Here is a 14,606-nt window from a genome sequence, read left to right as displayed (position 1 = left end):
GTCACATGTTGGTGGATATCCCCTTTGACCTTTTTGAAATGTCATTATTTGACGATAGAGGGCAGCATACACGAGCATTTTTAAATCGTCATCGTCCGATATCAAAATTAACCAATCAGAGGCCAGTTACCTCTGACACACCCCGACGTTACCTTTATTTTTGTTTTTTGTGACTCACTGGTAAGCGTTACAGTGTCCAATACTTACAAGGAAAGTCGAAGAAAGAAGCAAGTTCGAGTGTGAACAACGCTTTGGCTATCATATCTATGTAATAAGCACATAGGTCGTATGATTTCTGGAATTTGAGCTCGCTTGTTGTCGCCATTTTGACGTAAGTACACATAGCGGTTTACGGTAATGTTATTGTTATGTCTTTATGAATACGAATTCAATATTAATCACATCGCCTTTTAAATGACATGTAAAAGCCTTGCTATATACATCAATGCTTCCATTACTCAAGTATGAAACCTTATATTTCTCTATGTTTGAATCAAAATTCAAAATCAGAGATGTCTTCTGTCATACTTGTTAAACGTATGCATGAAAACGTGATACCCTAAAAAGTGCGTTGGCACATCGTACCACACCATGACGTTGTTTACTAACAAAACCAGCATGGCGGTGACGTCATTGTCAACCCTTGTGACTCTGAGTTTGTCCAGGATCGATACTCGGACTTACTAACTTACCCCAAATTAGCACCCCACGCAATTCTCACAACATTTCAATGTATAGCAAACAGGATATTAGACTATAGGTATGTTATTGAATATTGACGCCATACCTTTCAAACTATGACAACCGTATATTTTTGATGACTGACAGAGATCCGCTTGAGATACATACTGACCAAATATCAGTGTTTATAACATGCCTTAACATGTCGTGGTGATATAGCGTAGAACAGGCGAATCATTTTTTTAAAAACAAAAACAACAACAACAATAGTATTATGTTTTAAATGTAAGTGATACTAGTTTTTTTACAACTTACAAACAAACATAAATATTTGTATTTGAACATACAATAATTCTGCATGCCAATTTTGATAAATTACCCTGTCAAAGATCTGAAAAAATGTATGCTTAGTAAGAATTGCCTTTGTAAACTCCCAGCCCATGCAAATTCCACTGCATTTTGATTGTACGTACATGTAGTAATGTAAATTTTCCTGCATTTATTGCTAATTTTTAGGTATATGGTTGGTCGGTAGTTAGTGTGGTATGAGTAATAAATTTGTTGTTTCTCCACTATATGCTGCTAATAGTTATTGTAGGGGTATCAGAAAGGAACTATTTCATCATATTTATCCAATTAATGTGAATGTAATCTTATTGATTGATTGATTGACTGACTGACTGACTGACTGACTGACTGACAGATGGATGGACAGATGGATGGATGGATGAATTGGATAAACATAAATACAGATTGAGTTGATGAGTATCGGTATTAGAGTAATATAGAATAGTTATTGACTAAAATTATACAGCAGACCAGATTTGTATTATGTAACTTTGCAACCAACTAATTTCATTTTGTGTTGTCACTTTTTCAGGATGCCGACAAAATTTTCATGAAGAGAGATTAATATTACATATATAGTATTTGAAGTCAGGTTATTATACAAGACTGAGAACACAATGTCTGCCTACAATAGTATCCTACTTGGTGGATTGACTCCTTGTAGAGGAAGTCAGACCTGGTTACAAGGACAAACTGGTCTACCTGCATACATTCAAAACAAAATCCAGACACAACTATCAATGCAAGTCAGGCAGGAAAGCACACTATGTAGACCAAGACATCGAGTGCAAGTTGTCAACTACAAAAAGTCAAGTTTGAGGGGTATGAAAACTGGATCCAGATATCACCTTGGAAACTTTAGACTCAGTCAAACAAAACAATTTAGTAGTAATATGAGAAAGACAGTCCTGCATGCAAGGCAGTGGCTGATTGGGATGCAACATAGTCTGACACTTTCAGTCGGAAAGAAATATATCCCAGATGGACCCAATAATGAGGAAAGAGGAGGTGGAGAAAGGAAGATGTCAGAGATCAAAGGTCATGTTGATCATTTAGCAGCTGGTGTCAGCCATACTAATGAGAATTTAATAAAAACTGTCATGGAAGCAAAGCAAAAACTGCCATCACTGCCAAACCTGAAGCTACCCTCCTTTCCTAGGTTTGTGTTAGCACAGAGATTAATCACTGCTCCCAAATTACAAGAACAGGAAGAAAACACTATTTCAGAGGAAATGGAAAAAAAGCAAATCAAGAAGGAAACAGTGGCCCCAGAGGTGTTCGAAAGAGAACAGCATAACCTAGAGAATGCTATGTTACATGCAAATGAAGAACTCATTGTCTTTAAAATGGAGAGTAAATCTCAGTCTCTTCAAGATGTCCACATAAAAGTGATGAATTTTATTGACAAAATTGAGGAACTAAAGAAGAAACCAGACACAAAAGAGAACAATTTGGACGTCTACAGAATGTTAGCGACATTTGCCAACTCTCTGCCTGCCATTAATAGACTGATAGAGGTAGATGTGAAGAAATTAGTGAAACGCTACAGGGACAGCAGCAGCTCTTCATCAGATGTTGAATTTCCCAGAGAACAACATGATTTTGAGTCTGCCATGTCTGATACCTACTGGAGTACCAAATTTTCACCAACAGATTCTCTCAATAAATTTGAAACACACAAACCTGTTGCGAAACAAAATGCCAGAACTGAATCAGTTACGGCTAATGGCACAGTGAGGACACTTCTCAGTAAAGCAATGCCTATCTCCAAAAAAGAGGAAAAGAAGCCAAAAGTGAATTCTAAGATGGTGATTTCACAGAGTAGTGTTGATTACAGAACAAAGGCAATAGTTCAAACTATCAAGAATGCTAAAAGTAAAGACTCCAGACGAAGCAGGATTGAAGAATTATATAAACATTTGTTGAAATATCCAGATGGCAGACATATTGCAAGAAAGGTAGGCTGAAATTCTTTGAGTTCAAGTTTTACTTCAGATTCCAAGATTCACAAACATTAAATTCTTATCTGCTATAAAACAAGTTTCTTAACATTCTGTTTGTTAAAATTGACGACATCAAGACAACTATAATATGATTCTAATATATATTTGTAATATGTAGATGTTATTCCCCATGATTTGTCCTCGTTCAGCCAAGGAAAATATGAGTGACCTAAGGAACCTTTGTCACTACTCGTCTAGCGACTCATAATGACAACCATTAGGTCACGAGTATTTTCTAGCTGAATGAAGAAAAATATTGGAGAATAACATAATTATACCAGCACCAGAAATGTCAAAGAAAATCAGGGAAAATAATGGCAATTTTGAACGTTTTGACTCATATTTTTAACACTGTAGAACGATTGATGTAGACATTCGTTGTCATAACATAGGACGACCAGAGTATATATTCCATATTTTTTTGTTCAACTTGGCTCATGCATGGTATAATACATGATATACAGTGGACTCTCAAGTCTCTAAGTCACAGGTCATGAAGTCCATCAGAACACCACGACTTATCGAGGGCTGCTAGTGTGTAAGATGATAATTATATATTCACAATCATACATCTAATATGAAACAACACAGAAATGTGCTCCATTTCAGGAGTAAAAGGCACACATGTTGGTATGCATTTAGTAATAGATATTATAACAATGACTACCATTACTGTTTCCATCACCAAGTTTTTTTTTAATGTAAATGAAAAAGAACAATAGAAAAAAATTGGAGTCCACACAATAGCCATGACTCGGTTAAAATCAGAAGTTGGCGAGTAAAGGTGCTACTTAGCAAGGGTCCACTGTTTGAATTTCACGTCTTTGTCCAGTCATCCACAAAGACATTGTAGTGTTCACCAAGCTTCTAACACTAGCAATTTGTTGTTGTTTTTGTTTACAGCAAGGTGTGATAGGGCCACTCCTGGGGCACCTCCACAGCAAAGATAAAGTTTTACAAGGAGAAGTTAGGAAAGTACTGGCATTGGTTGGCTATGCAGAGCCAGTCAAGGGTAGAGGAATTCGAATTCTCACTATTGATGGTGGAGGCACAAGGTAAACAAATCATTTTATTGATTGTACCAAAGCTGTAAGTTGGTGCATTTTGTTCATCATACATTCTAAAGTGCTAAACTGAGATAAAATTTCCTTGCCATATATAGTTTAACTGAGATTCGTATCATCAGACCCATTGAATCATTACTAAATGTGGGAGCCTGTTTTATATATATTGTTAATTCAGGACTATCCGTTTTGTTTTAACAGGGGTATCATTGCTGTAGAAATTCTACGTGAACTTGAACGGCAGTGTGGTAAACGAGTGCATGAAATGTTTGACTATGTGTGCGCCGTCAGTTCAGGTGCTGTCCTAGCATTCTTGGTAACTATACCAAAGGTTTCAATGGATAAATGTGAGCAGTTGTTCTATACTCTGACCAAAGATATCTTTAAACAAAGTGCATTAGTTGGTACTGGTAAACTGGTGTGGAATCACGCATTTTATGATACAAATGCCTGGATTGATATACTCAGGTACGGACCAATTATGTGTTTATTTCAGGGATAAGTCAGACATTGGATTATTTTGAGATGTTAATAAATACTTATGCTACGGCTAGACCGACTTTGTCAATCAGAGGCCTTGATTTCGGTTGGTTAGAGCCATAACCCACTCTTTCTTAGGGGTGTGACCTATATATCCGTTTGAGCCAATCACGTCGTAGTATAAGTAAGATAGACAACTCAGGGGCTATGCCCCCTCGTTTATTGGCACATAACCCTCCCGAACTCATTGACTATCTATTACTTGGTTGGTATGCCTACTATTAAAACTAACCTGCTTGAAACGATAGAATAATTCCTATAAACCCCAAAATTATCCAATGACTTCTGATTTACCCCTTTTACAACAAAGTGCAAGCTGTGACATACTCAGGAAGGAACCACCTCAACATGATTGAAGTACAAAGGTCATCATGTCGTGATAGTGGAAATTTGACTAGTCTCCACAGAATAAAATTCATCCAATGACTTCTGACTTGCCCTTTTGAAATGAGGTGCAAAGGTTGTCGGTTGAAACCAAAAAAGCTGGGTCATACTCAGAAAGGTACTGTCCCAACACAGAGTGCAAGGGTCAAAGGTGAAGTGGAAAATTTGCAGTGAAATTATTACAATTGGACAAAAGTAGGGATCAAAATCACTCATGAACTAGAAACTCACTTTCATTGCAAAGAAATATTGAGATGAAAAAATGTGTTAATTGCATTTGAGTGCATTCCATAGTGCCTCTAGTAACTGTTCTGGTCTAGGAATTTGTTTGCTTTTGTCTGTTCATTGATTCTTTCCCCCATACTTTTCATAGGGATCATAAACCAAGCACCAATTTGTTGATAGAAACTGCAGCTGATCCATCAATCCCAAAGGTAAGACCAGACATTTGTTGTTGTGTTTGGGTATCAAATAGACGTGAATGGACAAAGTAATGTAGCAGTTGAAATGGCAGACGATAAAGGTCAATTTGATGCACCTGCTTAGTAATGTTATTTTTCAGGTGGAGGTGAAAGGTCAATCTGATAGGACTGTTGAAATTCCAGACTGATAAAGGTCACACAATCATTTATCATTTAGTTTAAAACAAAATGTCGTTTCCTTTCAGTTTCTCTCAATACCAGGATTCCAATATATTTTTCATAATTTGTACACCTCTTACATTTTATTCTTAACTGGACTTTTTCCTCATGTAATGGTACTATCCATATACTTGAAAATTAGATGTTTTAGTGTAAAGAAGAGGAAAACAATGATGACAGTCTTAAATTCAGAAACAACCGATACAACTGAAGTCTTCAAAGAGGGCGCTCTAACTGCTGCTCTTAATCATGGTTGAGGGCGCTGTAACATTGAAGTAAGATAACATGAGAAGCTTTTGATAGAAAAGAGTACTTACAGCCTCTGTTCTAATTTTACAGATTGCTGCCCTGTCTACTCTGGTTAATCAAAACACAGTGAGGCCACATCTGTTCCGTAATTACAATGTTCCAAGCACTGTCCAATCACATTATCCCGGTACATGTCAATTTCAACTATGGGAAGCACTGCAAGCATCAACAGCAGCACCTGGATATTTTGAAGAGTGCAAATTGGGAGGTTCTGTACACCAGGTAGACTAATATTAAATTCAATATATTTAGAAATATGTACTAAATTTTTCTGTTTGATATGTACAATTGTCTTGTCTCATGCTCAGTAATGGTTTACAACATCAATTCCATTGTCAGTTTTCTGCTTCATCATGAAATTAATTCAACAACACATATGCCATATTTTTTTGGTAAATTGCTTATCTGTAATCTGAAAGCTTTTAGGATGAGTTGACAAGTAACATAGACTTCAGCTTTTGTGCACAATGTTTGAAACCCAGTCAACAGGAAGTGGCTACCTTTGTTATATGATACAGTCAAGAAATACTTGGATATGTGTCAAAGAATCAACCCGAACAAGCAGACAGAAAGAAAGGCACTCAGCTACCCCTATGTCTCTCCAAACAGACAGATCGAATTTCGTGTTGAAATTCATTCTTTCTGATTGAAAATCAACCCGAACAAGCAGACAGAAAGAAAGGCAGTTAGCTACCCATTTGTGTTTTCAATCAGAAAGACCAAATTTCGGGTTGAAATTCATTCTTTCTGATTGATTAGCAACCCGAACAAGCAGACAAAAAGAAAGGCAGTGAACTAGGTTGAGTTGACAAGTAACATAGACTTCAGCTTTTGTGCACAATGTTTGAAACCCAGTCAACAGGAAGTGGCTACCTTTGTTATATGATAGAGTCAAGAAATACTTGGAAATGTGTCAAAGAATCAACCCGAACAAGCAGACAGAAAGAAAGGCAGTCAGCTACCCCTATGTCTCTCCAAACAGACAGATCGAATTTCGGGTTGAAATTCATTCTTTCTGATTGAAAATCAACCCGAACAAGCAGACAGAAAGAAAGGCAGTTAGCTACCCATTTGTGTTTTCAATCAGAAAGACCAAATTTCGGGTTGAAATTCATTCTTTCTGATTGATTAGCAAACCGAACAAGCAGACAAAAAGAAAGGCAGTGAACTACCCCTGTGTCTCTTCAAACAGACAGAGGTTGAAATTCGTTCTTTCTGATTGACTAGCAACCCAAACAAGCAGACAGACCGAAATTCCTGTTATAGTTCATTATTTCTGTTTGACTAGCAACCCGAACAAGCAGACAGAAAGAAACAACCAGAACTCTGACTGTGTTTCTGTCCTTGCCTGTTTGGTACAGGAGTAAAATTTAGGTGTAATAAGAGTTGTCTAGCAGCGTAATAGAAAAAGTTGGTCCTGAACAAAAGAATGATCCTATTGGGATGAACTGATAACACAACACAATAATAATGAAAACCTGGAATTGAAATTGAAACAACAGCACTCAATGAACAAAAAAGGCTAACTCTACCAAATTATGTTTGTATTTGGGAAATTATCTGATGGAATCACTAATTACAGTCTGGTACATCCCATCCAGGTAATATGTATTTGTCTATACTTTGAGAACAATAGCCAACTGTAATTACCTTTGTATTGACAGGATGGAGGGTTGATGTGTAATAATCCCACAGCTATAGCATTACATGAATGCAAACAACTATGGCCGACCACACCAGTTCAGTGTATTGTCTCACTTGGTACAGGCAGATACATACCTGAAGCTGACCCAGGTACCAAGAACTCTAGCAGTCTCAAGACTAAAATATTGCAACTTGTTATGAGTGCCACTGATACAGAAGGTAAGGAAGGGCTGGTGGTCTTAGTGAGTGAGTGTGATGAGAAAATAAAAATATTCACTTTGTATTTTACCAATGTAGCCTGTACATATATAGGTGTAATATTGAAACTTTTCAAATTAGAGTGAAACTTAAAAGATGGCTTAGTTTGTAGGATATGCTATATGATGCCATACTATCTATCAGCTGAGAGAAGGCATAATGAGGGTGAAACAAGACAATATATCTTACAGTCATAAGATGACACTTTACAGTGATATCATGATATATTATCCTGTTTATTAAGAATACTTCTATCTCTTGGTATGAATTTACTTACCTCTGTAGTCATAAATACGTGCCATTATCAGGATTTCAAATCCAAAATGTCTTTTGCAAGAAGAAACCAGACTTTTGTACTTGAATGAAGATGATGTAAGAATGATTTATCTTGTAAGTTTAGTCAGCAACAATTGTACTGTGATATCATAAAACAAAATAGGGTATGATTTCATCTATTTGTATTCTGAGATAGACATACATATATAAATGAAAATTGATCCTCTGTTTGAAAATTTGTCAGGCCCATCATGTTTGTACCAATAGTGTAATAACTATCTGTACACATACAATACACATCACATTACAAATGAAAATTTTGGCTCACAGAGTAAAAATATTCAGGCATCGTAATCCCAGCTGTATCACTCAAACTCAATTAATGGGTCTCATCCAAGACGAGACAATTATAGTATAAACCCTGATAATGCCAGGTTGGAAATTCAGGATTTGTTTCAAAAGAAATTAGAATTTGATACTGAATAGAAATTTTTATTCGTAACTTCATTTGTATTACATGTGTATATTAACCCAAAGTCCATGAACATTCATTTTCACAACCTAAATATTGTTGATAATTCTGTTACAGTGGTTCATTCAATGGTGTCTGATTGCACAGTTCCAGGATCGTACTTTAGATTTAACCCATATCTTAGTGAGGACATTATGCTGGATGAAAACCGAGTGGAAAAGATTGAAGTATTACAACGCGACACACGAAGGTATCTGAGAAGAAATTCATATAAAGTAGAGGAAACTGTCAAAACATTGGGTTTGACAAAAAACATGTACCATCTATCAAAGGACTGGGTGGAAATGAAGAAACATATCCATTATGGATAACCAGGGGAAAAAAATGACAATGGGAGTGAACATTTGAGGCTCTCTGATTGGTTAGAATAACATCACATGATCATCAAATGCAGTTCACATGATCAAAATATAATTGCAAGCATGATAATATTGTAAAAAGAATTTTCTTTCTTGGACTGAATGCAATAGTCACTGTTTTAGATTTAATTTATTCATGGCTAAGTTATCTCATTTTCGATAATTACATGCATTTATTTTGAAAGAAATTTCAAAGATGCTGTCCACAGGTTACTGAAATACCAATTTGATGTAATTGTAATTTGTAAATAAGGGTTTTATTGAGTAAACAAACAATTGTATTATGAAATATACAGATTTGTATTGATGTAAAGTGACAAGAAATCATGCTGCAAATGTGCTATCTTGTGCTGCAAACATACTTTATTGTGCTGCAGTCATGCTGCAAACATAGTGTTGTGTGCTGCAATCTTGCAGCAAACATAGTGTCTTGTGGTGCAGTCATGCTGCAAACATACTGTATTGCACTGCAATCATGTTGCAGTCATGCTGCAAACACACTTTGTGCTGGTCACTGCAAACATACTTTATTGTGCTGCAGTCATGCTGCAACATACTATACTGTATTGTGCTGCTGTCATGCTGCAAACTACAATTATGTTGCAATAATTACCATTGTTCATATTCAATGTATATAGTTTGTTTATGGTCAGATTGTATTATTGTATTTAGTCAGTTGAGTAATTTACATCTACTGTGTCTATCTATGAAGCCTTGCAAGTTGACACATTTGTTAATTGTGATATAGTTTTCAAAGTATGTATTTATACAGATAGTTTTGATTTCAAGTTATGAAAACAAGATATTATAACCATGTTAACCTCACAATATCTTATTGGCCAGACCAGATACAAAGTTTTATAGGCTTTGTACTTGTATACACATCGCTGCCAGAAAGAAATTTTGCATGATTTTCTGGTACATGAATGAATACCGTGTAATAATTGACAGCAAGACTTTAGTAACTACTGATAATTAGCATTGTGAAATTAAACTACTTAACATCAGTCATGAGTTGAAATGTCTCTTCCTTTTTTAACTGACGCACAATTTATACATGTATAGTATTCTTGCTATTGAGAGGCTGATTAGAGTTTTCAAAAAATGTAAGAATTTTTTTACATTAAAAAAATGACTGATTTGTAAGTTGTGACCAATGTCTTGAAATACTGGCATGTTGACACCTTTATTAATAATGTAATCACAAACCAAGACACCTCCTCATCTTACACAATTTATCATTGATATTGCCAGTGAATTAATGTTTTTAACTGGATGTTATGTCACTTTTAATTGACTTACAGGACATGTTGCAGCTGAAATCTTAAACATCGTGAGATCATGTAACTGAAATACCAAGTTGTAAAGATTGTATTCAGTTTGTATATAAATAGATAGGGAAATAATACGTGGCAATATTGAGAGTGTTTTTCCTTTCGGCACATCTTACTGCCAGTTTTCACTGATATCAGTGTCTACCCATTACAGACAACTTCCTAGATCCTGCAAGTATATTTAATTGTAATATCCGCCTTTCTTTGGTTTTCTGATATGTCAATTGCTTTCATACAAATTGTTAACACAGGAGTTGGGACCTATCAGAAACATTTTGATATTCAATCTTTTAAGCTATGGGAACAATGTTTTAAGATATGGGAACATAGTAACAGAGGGGGAAATCCGGTAACAATATATGCATAGATTTCAATTATGTTGCACTACACTTTTGGTGGGGAACCCTGGTAAAGGACCCTGGGAATTTGGATGCAATGTATGCCACCAGTCATATCACTGTTTTTGTCAGTTCATGCAACAAAAGTTTCTTTTTATCTTTCTGTGATAAGCTGTAGATAATGAACAAATTTACTTGAAAGTGAACAGAATTGCAAAAACCATTACAAAATTTGTGTAGTACCGTAGTAGTAGCAGTAGTAGTAAAATTTATTTAAGAACAGGGTAGCCAGGAAACAACAGAAGCTGATTTCCACCTGGGCCCTGTTACCATTCACCAAAAACATTACATACCAAAAAGAATGTGCAAACAATGCAGAAGCAAAGTTTAACAAGACAAGAAAATGGAAAAACAATATCAATAGACAATATTTACACCGTGTATGTTATCGTGTTGGTATGAAATCATGCTATGCACTTTGAATCAAAACACATACTATGTTGTCAAGTTGTACACAGTTATATACTGACTTGTCACTTGTCAAGAAAACCATACAAACATCATTGGAAGAGGCAATTATTAATTCATTTATTTATTAGAATTGTCATCTGTCAAATTGTTTAACATTTTTATTGCATCTGTTTTGACAACCATTTTTTCAACCAAACTGACCTCCAGTGATGTATTTTGATGTATAACTTTTAAATCAAAAGACATAAAAAAACAACGCTTTTTTATCAGCATATTTGTTTTCGCAATATATTTGCTATCACGGAAACTCCAACATCAACTAACAGGAATAATTAGGAAAAATTATGTTTTAAAAGCAGGTCTGAGATTTCAGGGTTTTTTCGGGTGACATAAAGCAATTTTGTGGAAAACTTAATCAAATCAAACCTTTATATTGAATTCATTGAATGCATATTGATCTTGATAGTGAGATAATTGAGTTGTTACCATGGTGATAAATATGGTACAATGTAACTTTTTGTACTGATCAATCAAATCAAAGATTTGGCGCCATGTTGTTACCACTCAGTTCCTATATAGGTTGACGATATTCTTACTTACTGCATACTAAGTCAGTGACACTATTACACTTGTATTCTGTAGCCGTGATTCTATGCTGCCTTAGCCATGTTTGCTGGCTGAATCAGTGACTGACTATTACACTTGTTTGATAGAAAGTGAACGAATAAGTGCAGTGGAAGTCACAGCTTCAGCCAGCCAACCAGCTGATAGTTTCTTCAGTGGTCTGAAGTGTAGTGAATTCAAGTCACAGCTTCAGCCAGCCAGTCAGCTGATAGTGACTGTGTGTAGTGAAGTCACTAATACTTTACTGCCTTGGCCATAGGACAACACATGTTGTGGTTTATAATCCTCCTACATTCACTATTTTATGAATGAACAGATCAGGACCACTTTTGTTTACAGTCACAGAGACAATTTGCTAATCCCCAAATCCTCCCAGTCTATTTAATCAGTCAAGGAATGCATGAGTTAGATTCTTTTATGTCATGTACAACAAGTATACCTGCTATTTACTTATTCAAAAATCAAAAAGTTCCCACACTTTTTTGGGTAGATAATTATTGTTTAGACAAGGGTAGACATCAAAAGCTTGTTTTTTGTAATCTACCCTAGACCTTAATTGGAGTAAACATAGACCCTGTAATCAACTCAACCAATATCTTTGTGATTCAACACAATTTCTTTGTTGTCTGCATGACACAATACAACGTCATGGTTAGTTTGATGGCTAATTCATAGTAATGTCAACGTCTCCCCACCAAATCAAAACCAAAGAACTTTATACCGTTTTGAAAGTGTTCAGTCAACCAGACCACTTTGTTATCATTTATCATTGTTTTGTTGCCATCCTAAAGAGGACTTGTTTTGTCAACACTTTGACTTCTTAGTATTATGTAATGCATTTATTGAAAATCAGCACCTTGTGTAATGTATACTACGAACTTGTTGGAAAATAACATTGAAAGACTGAGACCATTGATTAAAAAAAAGACAAATATTTCAAAAAAACCAAGAGTGTAAATTACGTACATGAGATGTAGTTTGAAATAATATTGTATTGGACAGAAAAGACTGATTGCAAGCTATGAATACTAGTTGTGATGACTTTGTGTTCAAACAGTGATGGAGTTCATATGACTGAATTTTGGGTAATGGTTATAAATGGAAGGGATCACATAATGAAAACTTGTAGATGTGTATGGATTTGTATTATACATAATGAGTCATTGGTACGAAAGTTCAACTTGATGCCATTGTGTTTTCTGTATGGAACTCATATAAGTTTTTGTCGTTACCAAATTCAAATGTTTATTCTTGTTTTTATCACACACTTACAGTTTTTGTCATTGCCAAATACAAATCATTGTATTGCTTTTTATCACACACTTACAGTAACAATTATTAAGGAAGTGAAAGATGTTGTATTATAAATCTGGTTATCTATATACATGTGTTCCTCTCTCAAACCTTTGTACCCATGTACAAGGAATTACTTTACCTTTCGAAACAAGTTTGCATACAAATCTAAACAGTGATGTCATGATGGGCGAATGGTTAGATTGGCCAGCTTGGAATCTGCTGGTTGCAGGTTCGAGCCCCATTGTGACTGTTTGTTTCCTAGAATGGCCAAAGTCCTTGGGTAATTTAAGATTTGAACCACGATTGTACCTCAGTCAATCCAGCTGTATAATTTGGGACCTGGTAGGATAGAGATTGCAGTGTGAATGATTTAACAATCCTCTGTACTTATAAAGGCTGCAATGGATTGGGAGTTGAGGAAGTATAAAAGGGCCGTTGTGCCACTATAGATCCGTGCCAGGGGTAATAATTGTCATTTGCTTTGAGCTCGGAGTGGGAAAGCGCTATATATAAAAACCAAAATTATTATATAATTATTACAGCTTGGAAAGTTGATGCACAAATGAGTGTCCCTCATATACATCCAATATCTGTTATTACACTGATTATATGTATTATATGTTCTTTTCACTTCAGTCTTTATTTCATTATCACATTTGCAGTTGACAGTTTTTCGTCATTATAAGTATTGACAATAAACTTGTGCAATTTCATGTAGATAAAAATTGCGTGTTAGTACTTTATTCTTGTTGTGTGCCTCACTTATGTACCAACATGTGAGGAAACCATGCATGAAATAAGAAATTACACACATTGAGGAGTCATTCTACTAAATCATATCATAATTCTGTATCAATGGTTTAGTATGATATTATTAATATGCCGTCATTATTTGAAAAAGTTGCCTCCTTATTGTGACAGTTGTTTATAGGATTCTCTGTTGTGAGGATAAATTTATAAGGATTGGAATGTTTTGTTTATTCGCAAAGACCACATTGCCCCAGCTATTAAGCTAATCCATAGAGTCATAAATATAGTCTGTGGAAAAGAAACAATGAACCACTATATGGTTTTGATCAGTGAGTGGTGTGGAAAGAAATAGTGATTCTATACGCCATGTTAACGTATATGCCTAGAGAATCATCGAGTTGTCACCCCTACCCCACCACATTACATATGCAACACATTGCATATACTATGACTATAGTCCCCTACTCCACCCTCTTACATATGCAACACCATAATTTCTATAACTATAGTCACCCCTACCCCACCCCCTTACATATGCAACACATTGCTATTCTACGACTATAGTCCCCTACTCCACCCTCTTACATATGCAACACCATAATTTCTACAACTATAGTCACCCCTACTCCACCCTCTTACATATGCAACACCATAATTTCTACAACTATAGTCACCCCTACCCCACCCTCTTACATATGCAATACCATATTCTACAACTATAGTCACCTCCCCCCCCCCCTTTACATTATGCAAT

At 35.6% G+C, this 14,606-nt stretch overlaps 1 protein-coding gene across 1 annotated transcript; it reads left to right on the top strand.

Moving 5' to 3' along the window:
* Window positions 1-164: 164 nt before the first annotated feature.
* LOC144453757 (calcium-independent phospholipase A2-gamma-like) lies at window positions 165-13,764 on the top strand. The gene is made up of 8 exons (XM_078145103.1): window positions 165-331; window positions 1,562-2,987; window positions 3,936-4,087; window positions 4,298-4,564; window positions 5,394-5,454; window positions 6,001-6,192; window positions 7,635-7,833; window positions 8,738-13,764. The coding sequence occupies exons 2-8, from the start codon at window positions 1,647-1,649 to the stop codon at window positions 8,989-8,991; spliced, it is 2,466 nt and encodes an 821-aa protein (XP_078001229.1). The 5' UTR covers window positions 165-331; window positions 1,562-1,646; the 3' UTR covers window positions 8,992-13,764.
* The last annotated feature ends 842 nt before the right edge of the window (window positions 13,765-14,606 follow it).

This window comes from Glandiceps talaboti, chromosome 1 (genome assembly GCF_964340395.1).
Source record: "Glandiceps talaboti chromosome 1, keGlaTala1.1, whole genome shotgun sequence".
NCBI classification, from domain to species: Eukaryota; Metazoa; Hemichordata; class Enteropneusta; family Spengelidae; genus Glandiceps; species Glandiceps talaboti.
Note: the sequence above shows the minus strand (reverse complement) of the source record. Positions and strands in the feature narration are given on the sequence as shown.